Source organism: Pelobates fuscus, chromosome 11, assembly GCF_036172605.1.
Source record: "Pelobates fuscus isolate aPelFus1 chromosome 11, aPelFus1.pri, whole genome shotgun sequence".
Taxonomy (NCBI): Eukaryota; Metazoa; Chordata; class Amphibia; order Anura; family Pelobatidae; genus Pelobates; species Pelobates fuscus.
The window spans coordinates 8,617,816-8,638,909 of record NC_086327.1 but is presented as its reverse complement, the minus strand read 5'-3'; the positions used below and the strand labels follow the sequence as shown (position 1 = coordinate 8,638,909).

Genomic DNA, 21,094 nt, shown 5'->3' with positions numbered 1-21,094 from the left:
AGTGTATGTTGTGGATGACTGTGAGGTTTTGGGGGTACTAGTGGTAAGATGTAGGAAGCTGCACAGATTGGATAGAGGAAAGGATGGAGAGTGATTGAGGGAGGTGGTGAAGGAAGTAGTGAGATAGGGGAGTGATGGAGGGACTGAGGGAAGTGGTGATTGAGGGAGTGAGAGTGAAGGATGAGGTGATGGAGAGATGGAGGGAGGTAGTGAGGGAGGGATGGAGGGAGTCCTGGAGGGATGGATGGAGGGATGGAGGGACTGATGAAGGGATGGAGGGAGAGATGTAGGGTTAGATGGAATGAAAGTGGGGAATGAGGTGAGGGAGTAATGGAGGGATGAGGGAGGGCAGTATGGACTGATGGAGGGATGGATGGAGTGATGGAGGGAAGTAGGGAAGGATGGAGTTAGAGGGAGGAATGATGGAGTTCAGTAGGGAGTGATAGAGGGCAGTAGGGATGTGATGAAGGAGGGATGAGTGAGGGATGGATGGAGTGAGGTTATGATGGAAGCATGGATTTAGAGGGAGGGCAGTAGGGAGTGATGGAGGGATGGAAGGAGCGATGGAGTTGGATGGAGGGATGGAGTGACGAAGGATGGATAGAAGGAGCATGGAGTTAGAGGGAGTGATGAAGGAGGGATGGAGGGAATGATGGAATTAGAGGGAGGGATGGATGGATGAAGGAGGGATTGAAGGAGGGGTGGAGTTAGAGGGTGTTATAGAAGGAGTGATATAGTTAGAGGGAGGTATGGAGGGAGTGATGGAGTTAGAAGGAGTGATGGAGTTAGAGAGAGGGATGGAGGGATAACAGGAGTGATGGAGTTAGAGGGAGGGATAGAGGGAGTGATGGAGTTATAAAGGAGGGTTGGAGTTAGAGGGAAGGATGGAGGGAGGGATAGAAGGAGTGATGGAGTTAGAGGGAAGGATAGAGGGAGGGATAGAAGGAGTGATGGAGTTGGAGGGAGGGATAGAAGGAGTGATGGAGTTAGAGGGAAGGATGGAAGGAGGGATAGAAGGAGTGATGGAGTTAGAGGGAAGGATGGAGGGAGGGATAGAAGGAGTGATGGAGTTAGAGGGAAGGATGGAAGGAGGGATAGAAGGAGTGATGGAGTTAGAGAGAAGGATGGAGGGAGGGATAGAAGGAGTGATGGAGTTGGAGGGAGGGATAGAAGGAGTGATGGAGTTAGAGGGAAGGATGGAGGGAGGGATAGAAGGAGTGATGGAGTTAGAGGGAAGGATGGAGGGAGGGATAGAAGGAGTGATGGAGTTAGAGGGAAGGATGGAGGGAGGGATAGAAGGAGTGATGGAGTTAGAGGGAAGGATGGAGGGAGTGATGGAGTTGGAGGGAGGGATAGAAGGAGTGATGGAGTTAGAGGGAAGGATGGAGGGAGGGATAGAAGGAGTGATGGAGTTAGAGGGAAGGATGGAGGGAGGGATAGAAGGAGTGATGGAGTTAGAGGGAAGGATGGAGGGAGGGATAGAAGGAGTGATGGAGTTAGAGGGAAAGATGGAGGGAGGGATAGAAGGAGTGATGGAGTTAGAGGGAAGGATGGAGGGAGGGATAGAAGGAGTGATGGAGTTAGAGGGAAGGATGGAGGGAGGGATAGAAGGAGTGATGGAGTTAGAGGGAAGGATGGAGGGAGGGATGGAGTTAGAGGGAAGGATGGAGGGAGGGATAGAAGGAGTGATGGAGTTAGAGGGAAGGATGGAGGGAGGGATAGAAGGAGTGATGGAGTTAGAGGGAAGGATGGAGGGAGGGATAGAAGGAGTGATGGAGTTAGAGGGAAGGATGGAGGGAGGGATAGAAGGAGTGATGGAGTTAGAGGGAAGGATGGAGGGAGGGATAGAAGGAGTGATGGAGTTAGAGGGAAGGATGGAGGGAGGGATAGAAGGAGTGATGGAGTTAGAGGGAAGGATGGAGGGAGGGATAGAAGGAGTGATGGAGTTAGAGGGAAGGATGGAGGGAGGGATAGAAGGAGTGATGGAGTCAGAGGGAGGGCGGTAGGAGGTACCCGCTGTCGGGGAGGCTGGTCCAGTCGATGCCAGGCTGTGTTGAGAGGTACAGAGCCCGCACAGCCTCTCAGTCCCGGCCGCCGGAGCTCAGGGGGCGGAATGTACCCGCGGCACGAAGGGGCTCCGGGGGGCCCCGGCTTCTACCCAGCGGTGTGAAACAGATGGAGGAACCGGGGTCAGCATGGGGAAGATGAGCTGCCCCGAGGTCAGCGCCCTCCTGCTGCCCCTACTGCACCTGGCACTGGGTGAGTGATGCCGGGGGGGGGGGGGGGGCGGGGGGGAGGGGGTCAGACTGGCACCGACTGGGGGGCATTCAGTATCCAGACCCAGGGGGCAGACTGACGCCGACTTGGGGGCATTCAGTATCCAGACCCGGAGGGCAGACTGGCACCGACTTGGGGGCATTCAGTATCCAGACCCGGAGGGCAGACTGGCACCGACTGGGGGGCATTCAGTATCCAGACCCTGGGGGGCAGACTGGCACCGACTGGGGGGCATTCAGTATCCAGACCCTGGGGGGCAGACTGGCACCGACTGGGGGGCATTCAGTATCCAGACCCCGAGGTCTGCACCAGATTTGGCTGGTATGGGGAGGGGGGGGGGGGGGGGCTCACTGCTGACCAGATATGGCTGGTATTGGGGGCTCACTGCTGACCAGATATGGCTGGTATTGGGGGCTCACTGCTGACCAGATATGGCTGGGAGTTTATTATTGGGGTGATGAACTATGAGTAAACCCCCCAGCCACCTTTTATCACCCACTCTGTTCAGCTTCATCTACTCCCCCAATACAACTATTTTTTCAGCTACCTGCTCCCCTTTAATTAGCTATAACCTCCTCTTTAATCAGCACCCCTTACCCTTTTTCAAGCTCCCCTTTAATTATTCCCCTGCACCCCATTAATTAGCTGCCCTTTAGATAATCGCCTGCACCCATTTAATCTGCACCCTTCTAAAGATTCCCCTGCCCCCTTCATCATTCACCCTTTAATAACTTCATTGCTCCACTTTTATCAGCACCCCTTACCCTTTTACGAGCCCCTCCTGCTCCCCTTTAAATATTCACCTGAACTCCTTTAATCAACTGCACTATAATTATTCTCCTGCTCCCCCTTAATCTGTTCCCCTTTCATAACCTCCCGACCCCCCTTTAATCAGCTCCATTCTCCCTTTGAATCACCCCTCCATTGCTTCCCTTTAATCACCCCCTTGCTCCCCTTTAATCACCCCCCTTGCTCCGCTTTAATCAGCTCCTCTTACCCCCATTAATCACCCCCTTGCTCCCCTTTAATCACCCCCCTTGCTCCGCTTTAATCAGCTCCTCTTACCCCCATTAATCACCCCCTTGCCCCCCATTAATCACCCTCTTGCTCCCCTTTAATCACCCCATGCCCCCCATTAATCACCCTCTTGCTCCCCTTTAATCACCCCATGCCCCCCATTAATCACCCTCTTGCTCCCCTTTAATCACCCCATGCTACCCTTTTTTATCAGTCCCTTCACTGTCATTCCTTAATGATTTCTAAATTCCCCAAGTGAACATGCCTGTATATATATATATAGTGTGTATTTCTATGTATTGCTATAGCACCTCATTTACCCCTTTCCATACATCTGTCATTCACATCTCCCTGTCTCCATTTGCACCCCAAAATGTGTCTTTAATTATGATATAGCCCCCCTTTTCACCCTCATATAGTCCTTTATTTACATGAATTTCCTGATTTGGAGATGGATAAATAAAACACATACAGTCCCCACACATTACTTTCTCCACTGTCAGTATAAGGTTTGCAATCCCCTTATCCCCCTCCTATATAGAGAACATGCATCCTATTAGACCTGCTCCTGATTCCTGACTCTTTATTACACCGCTCTGAGTTTGAGTTCTGTATTAGAGTCTGTGCCAGTAACATGCTGTCTCTCTGTACATTCTGCTGTCAGTCTCACTGCTGTCTGCTGGAGCCTCTGTCCTTATTATCATGTTATTCAGTATAGTTTGTGTCCATGACTAATCTCTCTATCCCTCCAATTCACACACATTGCCCCCTCTGTCACAGTGTTTCACCTTGTGTCCTAGTGGGCCTCCTCCCTCTATAAAAAGACCCCCGTCCCCTTTCCATAGCCCATCATTCTTTATTTGAACAATCCCCTCTTTGTAGGTACCAAAATCCGCTCCATTGAACACTTGCTGTGATCTCGCACATACTTCTTGCTGGAGACTATATTTACAGCTTTGTGTGTTTGTGTAGTTAATAAATATATTGAATTTGTGCACAAATATATATTTCTGTTATATCTGCAGAAAACCATCAATTAGCTTTAGCAATGTATGCGCAGAGTATTTGTCATGTTTTGGGTACAGGTGTATGTAATATATAATATAGTGCATGTGTTTGTGTGTGTCTGTGTGTTAGTGTAATCGTGTAATCAGTTGTCGAGCGAGGAGTATATTAGCGGTACGACCTATTGAAAGAAAGCTGTGTTACTCTTGTGAACGCTGGATTTTTGTAAGGATACGGTATCGCTCGGTGGGCACGACGAGCAAACAATGCAGGATTTTGGCTCTTTACGGTCTGTTTTAGGACACGCCGTGACAGAGGGTGGGATTGTGCGACGCTCGGTGAGATCGCACTTGGACAGTTGCAGGATTCCAGATGTACGAGATCTATATAATATATTTTTTTAATGGAGCTAGCTCATGGCAGGAATAAAATGAGATGCGATCTCTGTGCGTCCGCTGTTAACTAAGCTGGGGATTTGGAGCAGGATTTCGGAATCATTAAACACTGTGATATATGGGAGGAGGATCGCTCCTGGGTGGGCTGCTGATTGGAAACGGACATATTTGTTGGGACTGTGCACTTAATGGGATTTGGGGGGGAGCGAGAGGTCAAGATCAATAACCCTGTGAGTGTCAGAGACTCAATTCTTTAACCACTCTGACATTCAAATAGGTAGAGCTCAGTCCACCTGTGCAGGTTAAACAGTGAATATTTGGCCCTTATGGGGTTAAACATAAAAAAAAAAGAAAAAAAAAGAAAGAAGGAATTCTAAAAATGTGTCATTTGGCTGTGCCAATGAGGTGAAGCTGTACGATTTGTTAGCGCTTAGATTGCTGAGTGACAAAAGACGCCTCTCGTAAACCACATTTTATAAGAGCTCTGTGGATTTTGAGGCATAGTTGGTTATTTTTGTCCATAACCGCGAGAATGGAGTTTTCTCTTATTCCAAACCGTCATGTCTATGCAGTGCACACTGCACAATTCTCTCTGTTCACCCAGTGAAACACAGCTCCAGAGATACTCACTTGCGCATATTATCCGCCAGTTGTTTCCAAAAGATGAAAAAGACTTCTCCTTTTAAACAGATCTGTTTCCTTGCATTGCTAGTGAACTATATATAGTGTCTATATTACTGATATGTCACATTCTGATTGTTGTGCAAATATACAGGTGATTTAACCTTACAGTGTGTTTCTTACGGAAAGCAGAATTAGAATCTAAATTCATTGACAGTGTTTAAGCCCTCACGTTCACAAGTCACAACGTGCAGCTTAAGTGCTGTCTGATCTCATGCTGATTTGAGCCATCAATCAAGCTTCCTAGCCTGGAAAACCAGGAAGTGAAGACCGTCTGGTTAAATAGTCTCTACATTTATACAACAATAAACAGTTAATGGGACACAATATAAAATACTAATATACAGCCATTTAAGGAGATTTAGGGAAATGTATTTACTATACAAAAAAATCATACCAAAATAGCTGTTATAAATATTATAGTTAAAATGACTTATTGCTCAGATTTGAATGATTTCGTATTATCTGAGAGCAACGCATGGCAAAATCACAATAGTTCCTGTTTGCTTGGTGGGTTTAGCGTTTTTATTTATTTATTTATTTTTTATTGCCACAAATGGCTGATAAATGGTTGCTGGGATTCCATAGGTCAGTGTAGTTCAGCGATGTGATAGCTTGCGCTAAATCACCAGCGATATCATTCAATTATTGCAAAGAATGGCACCACTGCGCAGACCTGCTTTGGCCTCCATTAAATTGTTACAGTATTTTCTTTTTCCTGTGTTTGGGGCCCAGATAGCAACATTTATCATCATTGAGAGAGAAAATGTTCCACTGAATTTTTAGTTTCCAGTTGCAAAATACACATGCTAAAGGTCATTTGTTATAAAAATAATGTTATATTTTTTTTTTTTTTTTTTTGTCAACCGCTTATCTCCTAGGAGGTTGTTGTGTGAAAAATAATTTGTTATCACAAGGGAGGTGAGTCAAGCTAATTTGAACCAAGTAAATTGCGATTGGATATTGCGCAGCTATAAAGAACGTGACTGGCTGAGCACGTTGCTCACGTAACATGACGTGTGTTTAGGTAGTGGTTATTGTGTAGTGCGACCAACCTTCTTTACCAACCAATTCCCGCCCCAATAAAACCTGAGACATACTTGTGGTATAAAACAGGCCACAGCTTTATTTATAAATTAACAAATATATTTTCAACCAATAAATAACATTTATTAACCATATCAACATGATGGCTGAAGTCAGGAGGCAAAAAGGCTTTATATAGTCCAACCCCTCATCCATTTCTTTAACACTCCCCCATATTACACCTACACTCACCACACCCACAAATGGCACTTATCCGGCTAGCTTTCAGCCTGCTTCCTCAGGATCTTTCATCTTTTGCGCTCCCGATAGACGCAGGGCTTACTCATACGCCCGCCACGTTTTGCGTTAAGGTGTCAGAGAGGCTGGAAAGAACAGGTGCATAACGGGTTTTATTTCACGGTCGGAGTGTGCCTGCCTCGTACATTATAAGGAATGTGTTGATGGTAATTATACAAATTAAAATAATTATTCTGGAAAAATGTATAGATCGTTTTTTCATGGCTGAGAACTGACCTAGAATTGATTTAAGGTGACAGATTGTTGTTAAAATGCTGATTGCTATGAGTGTAGTGAATCACTGAGGTGGACATTCACTACATGAACCTGTTGTAATGCGATGAAACTATGGGCGCCGCGCTAACTCATTGTTTTCTGCAGAGAATTTGATGTTGATTGAAAACCTCTGGGGAGAAGTGATCAGGAGTGGAGTTTGAGGAAGACAATATGATTTTCGTGGGACGGATTGGGCAGCTGTCCTGATTTAGGCCTTAAATTAATTATTAAATATTGTCACATTATCATTTTTTTCTGGACTATTATCTACTTTGGGCAGATCAGTGTGCCTGAGTGTATAACAGAGCTCGACAGCAATAATACTCCCAGTAATGTGTCTGAGTGTATAACAGAGCTCGACAGCAATAATACTCCCAGTAATGTGTCTGAGTGTATAACAGAGCTCGACAGCAATAATACTCCCAGTAATGTGTCTGAGTGTATAACAGAGCTCGACAGCAATAATACTCCCAGTAATGTGTCTGAGTGTATAACAGAGCTCCACAGCAATAATGCTCCCAGTAATGTGCCTGAGTGTATAACAGAGCTCGACAGCAATAATACTCCCAGTAATGTGTCTGAGTGTATAACAGAGCTCGACAGCAATAATACTCCCAGTAATGTGTCTGAGTGTATAACAGAGCTCCACAGTAATAATACTCCCAGTAATGTGTCTGAGTGTATAACAGAGCTCCACAGCAATAATACTCCCAGTAATGTGTCTGAGTGTATAACAGAGCTCCACAGTAATAATACTCCCAGTAATGTGTCTGAGTGTATAACAGAGCTCCACAGCAATAATACTCCCAGTAATGTGTCTGAGTGTATAACAGAGCTCCACAGTAATAATACTCCCAGTAATGTGTCTGAGTGTATAACAGAGCCCCACAGCAATAATACTCCCAGTAATGTGTCTGAGTGTATAACAGAGCTCCACAGTAATAATACTCCCAGTAATGTGTCTGAGTGAATAACAGAGCTCCACAGCAATAATACTCCCAGTAATGTGCCTGAGTGTATAACAGAGCTCCACAGCAAGATAACTCCCAGTAATGTCTGAGTGTATAACAGAGCTCCACAGCAATAATACTCCCAGTAATGTGTCTGAGTGTATAACAGAGCTCCACAGTAATAATACTCCCAGTAATGTGTCTGAGTGTATAACAGAGCTCCACAGTAATAATACTCCCAGTAATGTGTCTGAGTGTATAACAGAGCTCCACAGCAATAATACTCCCAGTAATGTGTCTGAGTGTATAACAGAGCCCCACAGTAATAATACTCCCAGTAATGTGTCTGAGTGTATAACAGAGCTCCACAGCAATAATACTCCCAGTAATGTGTCTGAGTGTATAACAGAGCTCCACAGCAATAATACTCCCAGTAATGTGTCTGAGTGTATAACAGAGCTCCACAGCAATAATACTCCCAGTAATGTGTCTGAGTGTATAACAGAGCTCCACAGCAATAATACTCCCAGTAATGTGTCTGAGTGTATAACAGAGCCCCCCCCAAAAAAGTGTAAAAAAGTAATTATAATGTGATCATTGTCAGTTGATAGTTAATGTCTGTTGGAATTGTATCAGGAAGGTTTCTATTGCTTTTCCCTTGGAAGTGTTTGTTGGTTAGGGGAGTAGCCAAGTATTTATCAGTTAGGGGGAGGGGCCATATGTTCTGGGATAGCTCCGCCCATGGTCACACCTCCATCTACACACCTAAACATCCTGGGATAGCCCCGCCCATGGCCACACCTCCATCCACACATCTAAACATCCTGGGATAGCCCCACCCATGGCCACACCTCCAGCCACACATCTAAACATCCTGGGATAGCACCGCCCCTGGCCACACCTCCATCCACACATCTAAACATCCTGGGATAGCCCCACCCATGGCCACACCTCCAGCCACACATCTAAACATCCTGGGATAGCACCGCCCCTGGCCACACCTCCAGCCACACACCTAAACATCCTGGGATAGCCCCGCCCATGGCCACACCTCCAGCCACACATCTAAACATCCTGGGATAGCACCGCCCATGGCCACACCTCCAGCCACACATCTAAACATCCTGGGATAGCACCGCCCATGGCCACACCTCCAGCCACACATCTAAACATCCTGGGATAGCACCGCCCCTGGCCACACCTCCAGCCACACACCTAAACATCCTGGGATAGCCCCGCCCATGGCCACACCTCCATCCACACATCTAAACATCCTGGGATAGTCCCACCCATGGCCACACCTCCAGCCACACATCTAAACATCCTGTGATAGCACCGCCCATGGCCACACCTCCAGCCACACATCTAAACATCCTGGGATAGCCCCACCCATGGCCACATCTCCAGCCACACATCTAAACATCCTGGGATAGCACCGCCCCTGGCCACACCTCCAGCCACACATCTAAACATCCTGGGATAGCACCGCCCCTGGCCACACCTCCAGCCACACATCTAAACATCCTGGGATAGTCCCACCCATGGCCACACCTCCAGCCACATATCTACACATCCTGGGATAGTCCTGCCCATGGCCACACCTCCAGCCACACATCTAAACATCCTGGGATAGTCCCACCCATGGCCACACCTCCAGCCACATATCTACACATCCTGGGATAGTCCCGCCCATGGCCACACCTCCAGCCACATATCTACACATCCTGGGACAGCCCCACGCTATAAAATGAGAGGATCCCTCTGCTGTCATTTAGATACGGAGAGGCCCGTCACTGATGACATCACTAGACCAGTCTGATTAATAGCTCTTTTTAAACAGAATTTCTGTGCCTGATTTGCTTTATATTTTCTAACAGCCTTATGGGAGTGTCAGCAGTGACGCCATCAGTTTCCTGTGTGTAAACGATAACAGGAATATTCACTAAAGTGAGTATTCAAAGGGAATTTTAAATTTAACCCCTTAAGGACACATGGCATGTGTGCCATGTCATGATTTCCTTTTATTCCAGAAGTTTGGTCCTTAAGGGGTTAAGGCTACTTTACCCTTAAAATTTGAAATTGAATTTGAATTCTCACTTTATTGAATAACCTGCCTGTGACTCCGCGATGTTCCTGGCCTTTTAGCGACACCGTGGAGGTTTTGTCATAATGCTGTATAATCTACTTTGGTTTCTTACAAAGTGAACGTATACACTATACAGTGCTCGTTACTCTGAGTTTACTTAGCGTCAACCTTTGTGTGTGTGATGTGAGATCCAGTTAAACCCCTGCATGCACATGTCATGATTTAGATTGAGATTGGATTTTGTACCAAAATGGAGTAAATTGTATTACAAAAACTGTAATTCACTTCCTCTGCAACAATGTCTGTGTCGAGATTGCTTGTGTGAAACTGGCGCTTGTCCAGTTCAATCCACATAGAGGCTTTAATGGACAAAGAATACTCGGATATTGCGTGACATGTCTGTCTGAATCACATGGTTTTCTGGTGAATTCTGGTCACCTTTCTGAGCCAGAGATCTCCGATTAAAATAAGCTTTGATTACAACATGAAAGTGAATGAACATCGTATCAGTGACTCGTATTGTATTTGAAGGGGAGGTACAACATTAATGCCAAATATATTTAAATTTAACGTTTTACACATAATTAAATGGTTCCTTCTGCATTCTTATTTGGGCCATTTTGTTTTGCAGTCAATGAAGTCTTTTAATAATGTGAATTGGAAAAAAAATAAGAAAAAATAAGAATTGCTAGATATTATATCCTTCGTACGGAACATTCTCATTAAAATGTTGAATTTATTTATATATGTTTTTCTAATACATTTTTATTCGTAGGGTTTCTTCTGCCAGTAACATTCATCAGTACATTTTCAATTACCCTTGTGAGCAGGATTAATAGTCCTTCGTTAAATTATTTCTTTAAATATTTTATTTCCTTGTAGCTGTATTCCAACCAGTACGTCATTCATGCTCGTTTCTCATTTTTCATCACGGTGTCTATTAACAACAAATCACAACACACTGCGCTTTATACACTAAACTGTGAGGTTTGCAGAGCTGAAATGGAATTGTAAGGCCAAAAAAGTTAGAAACATTTCTGAGCACCTTCTATACAATTGCTAGAGGTCTATGTGTACTGAGCCGGTCACACTATACTGGGATAGTCTGTGCTTTCTATACAGTCCTATTAATGAGCGCTAGAGGTCTATGTGTACTGAGCCGGTCACACTATACTGGGATAGTCTGTGTGCTTTCTATACAGTCCTATTAATGAGAGCTAGAGGTCTATGTGTACTGAGCCGGTCACACTATGCTGGGATAGTCTGTGTGCTTTCTATACAGTCCTATTAATGAGAGCTAGAGGTCTGTGTGTACTGAGCCGGTCACACTATGCTGGGATAGTCTGTGTGCTTTCTATACAGTCCTATTAATGAGTGCTAGAGGTCTATGTGTACTGAGCCGGTCACACTATGCTGGGATAGTCTGTGTGCTTCCTATACAGTCCTATTAATGAGAGCTAGAGGTCTGTGTGTACTGAGCCGGTCACACTATGCTGGGATAGTCTGTGTGCTTCCTATACAGTCCTATTAATGAGAGCTAGAGGTCTGTGTGTACTGAGCCGGTCACACTATGCTGGGATAGTCTGTGTGCTTTCTATACAGTCCTATTAATGAGAGCTAGAGGTCTATGTGTACTGAGCCGGTCACACTATGCTGGGATAGTCTGTGTGCTTTCTATACAGTCCTATTAATGAGAGCTAGAGGTCTATGTGTACTGAGCCGGTCACACTATGCTGGGATAGTCTGTGTGCTTTCTATACAGTCCTATTAATGAGCGCTAGAGGTCTATGTGTACTGAGACGGTCACACTATACTGGGATAGTCTGTGTGATTTCTATACAGTCCTATTAATGAGAGCTAGAGGTCTATGTGTACTGAGCCGGTCACACTATACTGGGATAGTCTGTGTGCTTTCTATACAGTCCTATTAATGAGAGCTAGAGGTCTATGTGTACTGAGCCGGTCACACTATGCTGGGATAGTCTGTGTGCTTTCTATACAGTCCTATTAATGAGAGCTAGAGGTCTATGTGTACTGAGCCGGTCACAGTATGCTGGGATAATCTGTGTGCTTTCTATACAGTCCTATTAATGAGAGCTAGAGGTCTGTGTGTACTGAGCCGGTCACACTATACTGGGATAGTCTGTGTGCTTTCTATACAGTCCTATTAATGAGAGCTAGAGGTCTATGTGTACTGAGCCGGTCACACTATGCTGGGATAGTCTGTGTGCTTTATATACAGACCTATTAATGAGAGCTAGAGGTCTGTGTGTACTGAGCTGGTCACACTATGCTGGGATAGTCTGTGTGCTTTCTATACAGTCCTATTAATGAGAGCTAGAGGTCTGTGTGTACTGAGCTGGTCACACTATGCTGGGATAGTCTGTGTGCTTTCTATACAGTCCTATTAATGAGTGCTAGAGGTCTATGTGTACTGAGCCGGTCACACTATGCTGGGATAGTCTGTGTGCTTTCTATACAGTCCTATTAATGAGCGCTAGAGGTCTATGTGTACTGAGCCGGTCACACTATGCTGGGATAGTCTGTGTGCTTTCTATACAGTCCTATTAATGAGAGCTAGAGGTCTGTGTGTACTGAGCCGGTCACACTATACTGGGATAGTCTGTGTGCTTTCTATACAGTCCTATTAATGAGTGCTAGAGGTCTATGTGTACTGAGCCGGTCACACTGTGCTGGGATAGTCTGTGTGCTTTCTATACAGTCCTATTAATGAGAGCTAGAGGTCTGTGTGTACTGAGCCGGTCACAGTATGCTGGGATAGTCTGTGTGCTTTCTATACAGTCCTATTAATGAGAGCTAGAGGTCTATGTGTACTGAGCCGGTCACACTATGCTGGGATAGTCTGTGTGCTTTCTATACAGTCCTATTAATGAGAGCTAGAGGTCTATGTGTACTGAGCCAGTCACACTATACTGGGATAGTCTGTGTGCTTTCTATACAGTCCTATTAATGAGAGCTAGAGGTCTATGTGTACTGAGCCGGTCACACTATGCTGGGATAGTCTGTGTGCTGTCTATATAGTCCTATTAATGAGAGCTAGAGGTCTATGTGTACTGAGCCGGTCACACTATGCTGGGATAGTCTGTGTGCTTTCTATACAGTCCTATTAATGAGAGCTAGAGGTCTATGTGTACTGAGCCGGTCACACTATACTGGGATAGTCTGTGTGCTTTCTATACAGTCCTATTAATGAGAGCTAGAGGTCTATGTGTACTGAGCCGGTCACAGTATGCTGGGATAATCTGTGTGCTTTCTATACAGTCCTATTAATGAGAGCTAGAGGTCTGTGTGTACTGAGCCGGTCACACTATACTGGGATAGTCTGTGTGCTTTCTATACAGTCCTATTAATGAGAGCTAGAGGTCTATGTGTACTGAGCCGGTCACACTATGCTGGGATAGTCTGTGTGCTTTCTATACAGTCCTATTAATGAGAGCTAGAGGTCTGTGTGTACTGAGCTGGTCACACTATGCTGGGATAGTCTGTGTGCTTTCTATACAGTCCTATTAATGAGTGCTAGAGGTCTATGTGTACTGAGCCGGTCACACTATACTGGGATAGTCTGTGTGCTTTCTATACAGTCCTATTAATGAGAGCTAGAGGTCTATGTGTACTGAGCCGGTCACACTATGCTGGGATAGTCTGTGTGCTTTCTATACAGTCCTATTAATGAGAGCTAGAGGTCTGTGTGTACTGAGCTGGTCACACTATGCTGGGATAGTCTGTGTGCTTTCTATACAGTCCTATTAATGAGTGCTAGAGGTCTATGTGTACTGAGCCGGTCACACTATGCTGGGATAGTCTGTGTGCTTTCTATACAGTCCTATTAATGAGCGCTAGAGGTCTATGTGTACTGAGCCGGTCACACTATGCTGGGATAGTCTGTGTGCTTTCTATACAGTCCTATTAATGAGAGCTAGAGGTCTGTGTGTACTGTGCCGGTCACACTATGCTGGGATAGTCTGTGTGCTTTCTATACAGTCCTATTAATGAGAGCTAGAGGTCTGTGTGTACTGAGCCAGTCACACTATGCTGGGATAGTCTGTGTGCTTTCTATACAGTCCTATTAATGAGAGCTAGAGGTCTATGTGTACTGAGCCGGTCACACTGTGCTGGGATAGTCTGTGTGCTTTCTATACAGTCCTATTAATGAGAGCTAGAGGTCTATGTGTACTGAGCAGGTCACACTAAACTGGGATAGTCTGTGTGCTTTCTATACAGTCCTATTAATGAGAGCTAGAGGTCTATGTGTACTGAGCAGGTCACACTATACTGGGATAGTCTGTGTGCTTTCTATACAGCCCTATTAATGAGAGCTAGAGGACTATGTGTACTGAGCCGGTCACACTATACTGGGATAGTCTGTGTGCTTTCTATACAGTCCTATTAATGAGAGCTAGAGGACTATGTGTACTGAGCCGGTCACACTATGCTGGGATAGTCTGTGTGCTTTCTATACAGTCCTATTAATGAGAGCTAGAGGTCTATGTGTACTGAGCAGGTCACACTATGCTGGGATAGTCTGTGTGCTTTCTATACAGTCCTATTAATGAGAGCTAGAGGTCTATGTGTACTGAGCCGGTCACACTATACTGGGATAGTCTGTGTGCTTTCTATACAGTCCTATTAATGAGAGCTAGAGGTCTATGTGTACTGAGCCGGTCACACTGTGCTGGGATAGTCTGTGTGCTTTCTATACAGTCATATTAATGAGAGCTAGAGGTCTATGTGTACTGAGCCGGTCACACTATACTGGGATAGTCTGTGTGCTTTCTATACAGTCCTATTAATGAGAGCTAGAGGTCTATGTGTACTGAGCCGGTCACACTATACTGGGATAGTCTGTGTGCTTTCTATACAGTCCTATTAATGAGAGCTAGAGGACTATGTGTACTGAGCCGGTCACACTATGCTGGGATAGTCTGTGTGCTTTCTATACAGTCCTATTAATGAGAGCTAGAGGTCTATGTGTACTGAGCAGGTCACACTATGCTGGGATAGTCTGTGTGCTTTCTATACAGTCCTATTAATGAGAGCTAGAGGTCTATGTGTACTGAGCCGGTCACACTATACTGGGATAGTCTGTGTGCTTTCTATACAGTCCTATTAATGAGAGCTAGAGGTCTATGTGTACTGAGCCGGTCACACTGTGCTGGGATAGTCTGTGTGCTTTCTATACAGTCATATTAATGAGAGCTAGAGGTCTATGTGTACTGAGCCGGTCACACTATACTGGGATAGTCTGTGTGCTTTCTATACAGTCCTATTAATGAGAGCTAGAGGTCTATGTGTACTGTGCCGGTCACACTATGCTGGGATAGTCTGTGTGCTTTCTATACAGTCCTATTAATGAGAGCTAGAGGTCTATGTGTACTGAGCCGGTCACACTATACTGGGATAGTCTGTGTGCTTTCTATACAGTCCTATTAATGAGAGCTAGAGGTCTATGTGTACTGAGCCGGTCACACTATGCTGGGATAGTCTGTGTGCTTTCTATACAGTCCTATTAATGAGAGCTAGAGGTCTATGTGTACTGAGCCGGTCACACTATACTGGGATAGTCTGTGTGCTTTCTATACAGTCCTATTAATGAGAGCTAGAGGTCTGTGTGTACTGAGCCGGTCACACTATGCTGGGATAGTCTGTGTGCTTTCTATACAGTCCTATTAATGAGAGCTAGAGGTCTATGTGTACTGAGCCGGTCACACTATACTGGGATAGTCTGTGTGCTTTCTATACAGTCCTATTAATGAGAGCTAGAGGTCTATGTGTACTGTGCCGGTCACACTATGCTGGGATAGTCTGTGTGCTTTCTATACAGTCCTATTAATGAGAGCTAGAGGTCTATGTGTACTGAGCCGGTCACACTATGCTGGGATAGTCTGTGTGCTTTCTATACAGTCCTATTAATGAGAGCTAGAGGTCTATGTGTACTGAGCCGGTCACACTATACTGGGATAGTCTGTGTGCTTTCTATACAGTCCTATTAATGAGAGCTAGAGGTCTATGTGTACTGAGCCGGTCACACTATACTGGGATAGTCTGTGTGCTTTCTATACAGTCCTATTAATGAGAGCTAGAGGTCTATGTGTACTGAGCCGGTCACAGTATGCTGGGATAGTCTGTGTGCTTTCTATATAGTCCTATTAATGAGAGCTAGAGGTCTATGTGTACTGAGCCGGTCACACTATGCTGGGATAATCTGTGTGCTTTCTATACAGTCCTATTAATGAGAGCTAGAGGTCTATGTGTACTGAGCCGGTCACACTATACTGGGATAGTCTGTGTGCTTTCTATACAGTCCTATTAATGAGAGCTAGAGGTCTATGTGTACTGAGCCGGTCACAGTATGCTGGGATAATCTGTGTGCTTTCTATACAGTCCTATTAATGAGAGCTAGAGGTCTGTGTGTACTGAGCCGGTCACACTATGCTGGGATAGTCTGTGTGCTTTCTATACAGTCCTATTAATGAGAGCTAGAGGTCTATGTGTACTGAGCCGGTCACACTATGCTGGGATAGTCTGTGTGCTTTCTATACAGTCCTATTAATGAGAGCTAGAGGTCTATGTGTACTGAGCCGGTCACACTGTGCTGGGATAGTCTGTGTGCTTTCTATACAGTCCTATTAATGAGAGCTAGAGGTCTATGTGTACTGAGCCGGTCACACTATACTGGGATAGTCTGTGTGCTTTCTATACAGTCCTATTAATGAGAGCTAGAGGTCTATGTGTACTGAGCAGGTCACACTATACTGGGATAGTCTGTGTGCTTTCTATACAGTCCTATTAATGAGAGCTAGAGGTCTATGTGTACTGAGCCGGTCACACTATGCTGGGATAGTCTGTGTGCTTTCTATACAGTCCTATTAATGAGAGCTAGAGGTCTATGTGTACTGAGCCGGTCACACTATGCTTGGACAGTCTGTGTGCTTTCTATACAGTCCTATTAATGAGAGCTAGAGGTCTATGTGTACTGAGCCGGTCACACTGTGCTGGGATAGTCTGTGTGCTTTCTATACAGTCCTATTAATGAGAGCTAGAGGTCTATGTGTACTGAGCAGGTCACACTATACTGGGATAGTCTGTGTGCTTTCTATACAGTCCTATTAATGAGAGCTAGAGGTCTATGTGTACTGAGCAGGTCACACTATACTGGGATAGTCTGTGTGCTTTCTATACAGTCCTATTAATGAGAGCTAGAGGTCTATGTGTACTGAGCAGGTCACACTATACTGGGATAGTCTGTGTGCTCTCTATACAGTCCTATTAATGAGAGCTAGAGGTCTCTGTGTACTGAGCCGGTTACACTATACTGGGATAGTCTGTGTGCTTTCTATACAGTCCTATTAATGAGCGCTAGAGGTCTGTGTGTACTGAGCCGGTCACACTATGCTGGGATAGTCTGTGTGCTTTCTATACAGTCCTATTAATGAGAGCTAGAGGTCTATGTGTACTGAGCCGGTCACACTATGCTGGGATAGTCTGTGTGCTTTCTATACAGTCCTATTAATGAGAGCTAGAGGTCTATGTGTACTGTGCCGGTCACACTATGCTGGGATAGTCTGTGTGCTTTCTATACAGTCCTATTAATGAGAGCTAGAGGTCTATGTGTACTGAGCCGGTCACACTATGCTGGGATAGTCTGTGTGCTTTCTATACAGTCCTATTAATGAGAGCTAGAGGTCTATGTGTACTGAGCCGGTCACACTATGCTGGGATAGTCTGTGTGCTTTCTATACAGTCCTATTAATGAGAGCTAGAGGTCTATGTGTACTGAGCCGGTCACACTATGCTGGGATAGTCTGTGTGCTTTCTATACAGTCCTACAAGTACACTGAATGTCTTTGGAATACAGGAACAAAACATTTTAAAGAATGTCGTATAACCCATTGGCTGGCTATAGTATGTATAACTCAGATATACTACCTGCAGCAGACTGCACCCCTGTAGGAGACTGGCTGAGCTATAATACGATGCTCAGGTATAACATTCATTGTTCAATGTGGATTAATCCATTTGTTTGTGAATGCTATGATTTACCCCATAATCAGACTATGTTATATCTCTCTGAATAAATACATTTACCTCCCCTCCTCTGAATAAAATGTACTTTAATTCCCAACGTTATAATGGCAGCCAGCATGTTCAAATAAATCAGAGTTATGATAAATAAAAAAAATACTAAACCTACCTCTTGGGGCTTATATTGTTTAAGTGTTAAAGTACTACAGGGAGGATAACAGAATTTCTGATTACCTGCGGTGGCATGCACGTTCTCATTACGCACTTGTATTAAAAAGTACAGAGGATTATATGGGGCTGTGTGCTCAACATCAAAAAGTGAGTTTCTATCCCTGTATTAACCAGCAGTTGGTTTTATTCGGAGGGGGAGTATTAAAAATAAGCTTAAAAAATTCACTCTTAAGAAAAAAACAAATCTACAGTTTCTTCTGTTTAGTTTTGAAGGGATGCTTGTGTACATTTTTAATTTTTTGTAAAAAGTTTGTAGAAAGTTCAGTCCGTCGAGTTTGTTTGCGTTTTCCTTATGTCAGTTGCATCACACAGCATCGTGGCGTGTGAAGTCCATGTGCCATAATATCACCCAATGTCAGGTGTGTAGTAGGATCTTCCACTGAAGCGCGTTTTGCGTACTTGCGCACTGTGGTGGAATACAGCATGGCGGCAATCCCTCCTGCCAAGATTCCCATAACTTACAAAGAAAACATAGCATGTCAACCTCAGTTTTTTACCCGGCTAATGTGGACGAAGTAGGAATGTATTCCATTTTTTTTTTGCATGTTTTAAATTGTCTGTGTGTTCCACCTGTCTGTATTGTCTGTAAAAGTGTAAAAACTGCACAGGTGACAGGTCCGATTAGAAGCACCTGCACCAAAGCAGGAAATGTATAAATATCCAGAGTGAAAACATGATATTTGGATGCACAGAACACCATCTTATTTGTACAAATTGCTGTCACTTTAATAGAGCGTTCCTAAGCTGTGATGGGCAATTTCAGTCCTCACGCTCTGTCTGTAGACTTGTGGCCATTATTACGCAGCGCTAGTAGTTATTGGCAGACACCTCCGATGGATGTGTGTGGAATGGACATTTCTTTTGGAAATTCATTTTATTTTTCAAGAATGATAACAATTGTCTAATTGACTGGAAGGCAACATTGAAAGATCTGAGAACTCATTTATAATCTTGAGACGTTGTATCTGACCGGAGCTGAATCTGCAGCCTTCACTGAACCATTGTTAGGATAAAAAGACAACATGAAATGTGGTTTTAGTACATTTATCTCTGGATTGTTTGTTTTCTAAAATAAGTTGTTAGTGGCATCTCTTCGACTACTGCTGTGCCCCATTGTGTCTTCCTGTCCCCCCCAATGATCACTGTGCCCCAGTATGACTTCCTGTCACACCAACGATCACTGTGCCCCGTTATGACTTCCTGTCCCCCCTGTGATCACTGTGCACCATCATGACTCCCTGTCACACCAATGATCACTGTGCCCCGTTATGATTTCCTGTCTCCTCAATGATCTCTGTGCCCTGTTATGACTTTCTTTCACACCATTGATCAATGTGCCCCGTTATGACTTCCTGTCACACCAATGATCACTGTGACCCGTTATGACTTCCTGTCACACCAATGATCACTGTGACCCGTTATGACTTCCTGTCCCCCCAGTGATCACTGTGCCCCGTTATGACTTCCTGTCCCCCCAGTGATCACTATGCCCCGTTATGACTTTCTTTCACACCAATATCAATGTGACCCGTTATGATTTCCTGTCTCCTCAATGATCTCTGTGCCCCGTTATGACTTTCTTTCACACCAATGATCACTGTGACCCGTTATGACTTTTATGTCCATTCACCCCCCGACAATCTGCCTATTCAACCCCTGACAATCTTCCCATTCACCTCCTGACAATCCGCCCATTTACCCCGACAATCCTCCCATTCACCCCCCGACAATCTGCCCATTCACCTGCAGATAATTTGCCCATTCACCCCCTGACAATCTGCCCATTTACCTCCCCTGCCCATTCACCTCCAGACAATCTGCCCATTTACCCCCTGACAATCTGCCCATTCACTCCCTGGAAACCCGCCCATTCACCTCTGGACAATCTGCCCATTCACCTCGAGACCCTTACAATCCTTGCATTAACCCCCAGAAAATATGCACATTCACCCCCAGAAAATATGCACATTCACCCCCCAGACAATAAACCCATTCACCCCCAGGCAGCCTGTCCATTCACCTCGAGACCCTTACAATCCTTGCATTCACCCCCAGAAAATCTGCCCATTTACACCCTGACAATAAACCGATTTGCCCCAGACAATAAACCCATTCACCCCCTGACAATAAACCGATTCGCCCCAGACAATAAACCCATTTACCCCCTGACAATCCGCCCATTCACCACAAACTATAACAATCTGTTCATCCTGAAACCCTTAGAATCTGTCCTTTTAGCCTTAAATCCTGAATTTTTTATTTTACCCCGAAACCCAAACAATCTGCTGAGACCCCGAGAATCTTCCCTTTCCCCCAATCATGCTGAGACTACAAGAATCTGCCCATTCATTGTGAGGCCGCACGAATCTGGCCATTCATCCCAACACCCTTAGAAACAGCTAATTTATTGTGAGATACAAGAATTGGTCTATTAATGCTAAAACTCTGAGTGTCTGCCCATTCACCCTGAGACGCTGTGAATCTTCCCATTCACCCTGAGACTCCGTGAATTTGCCCATTCACGCTGAGACGCTGTGAATCTGCCCATTCACCCTGAGACGCTGTGAATCTGCCCATTCACCCTGAGACACTGTGAATCTGCCCATTCACCCTGAGACGCTGTGAATCTGCCCATTCACCCTGAGACCTTGTGAATCTGCCCATTCATCCTAAGACCCTGTGAATCTGCCCATTCACCCTGAGACGCTGTGAATCTGCCCATTCACCCTGAGACGCTGTGAATCTGCCCATTCACCCTGAGAATCCATGAATCTTCCAATTAATACTGAGACTGGTGATGTTGTGGACCA

General features: G+C 45.0%; 1 protein-coding gene across 1 annotated transcript in view; it reads left to right on the top strand.

The window, feature by feature from the left end:
• The first annotated feature begins 2,028 nt into the window (after nt 1-2,028).
• The window catches only part of IGSF21 (immunoglobin superfamily member 21), a 404,960-nt gene continuing 385,894 nt past the window's right edge, over nt 2,029-21,094 (top strand). Inside the window, exon 1 of the mRNA XM_063436808.1 lies at nt 2,029-2,259. Within this exon, the coding sequence (XP_063292878.1) occupies nt 2,196-2,259 (64 nt within the window). The 5' untranslated portion in view covers nt 2,029-2,195. The remainder of the gene's footprint in view (nt 2,260-21,094) is intronic.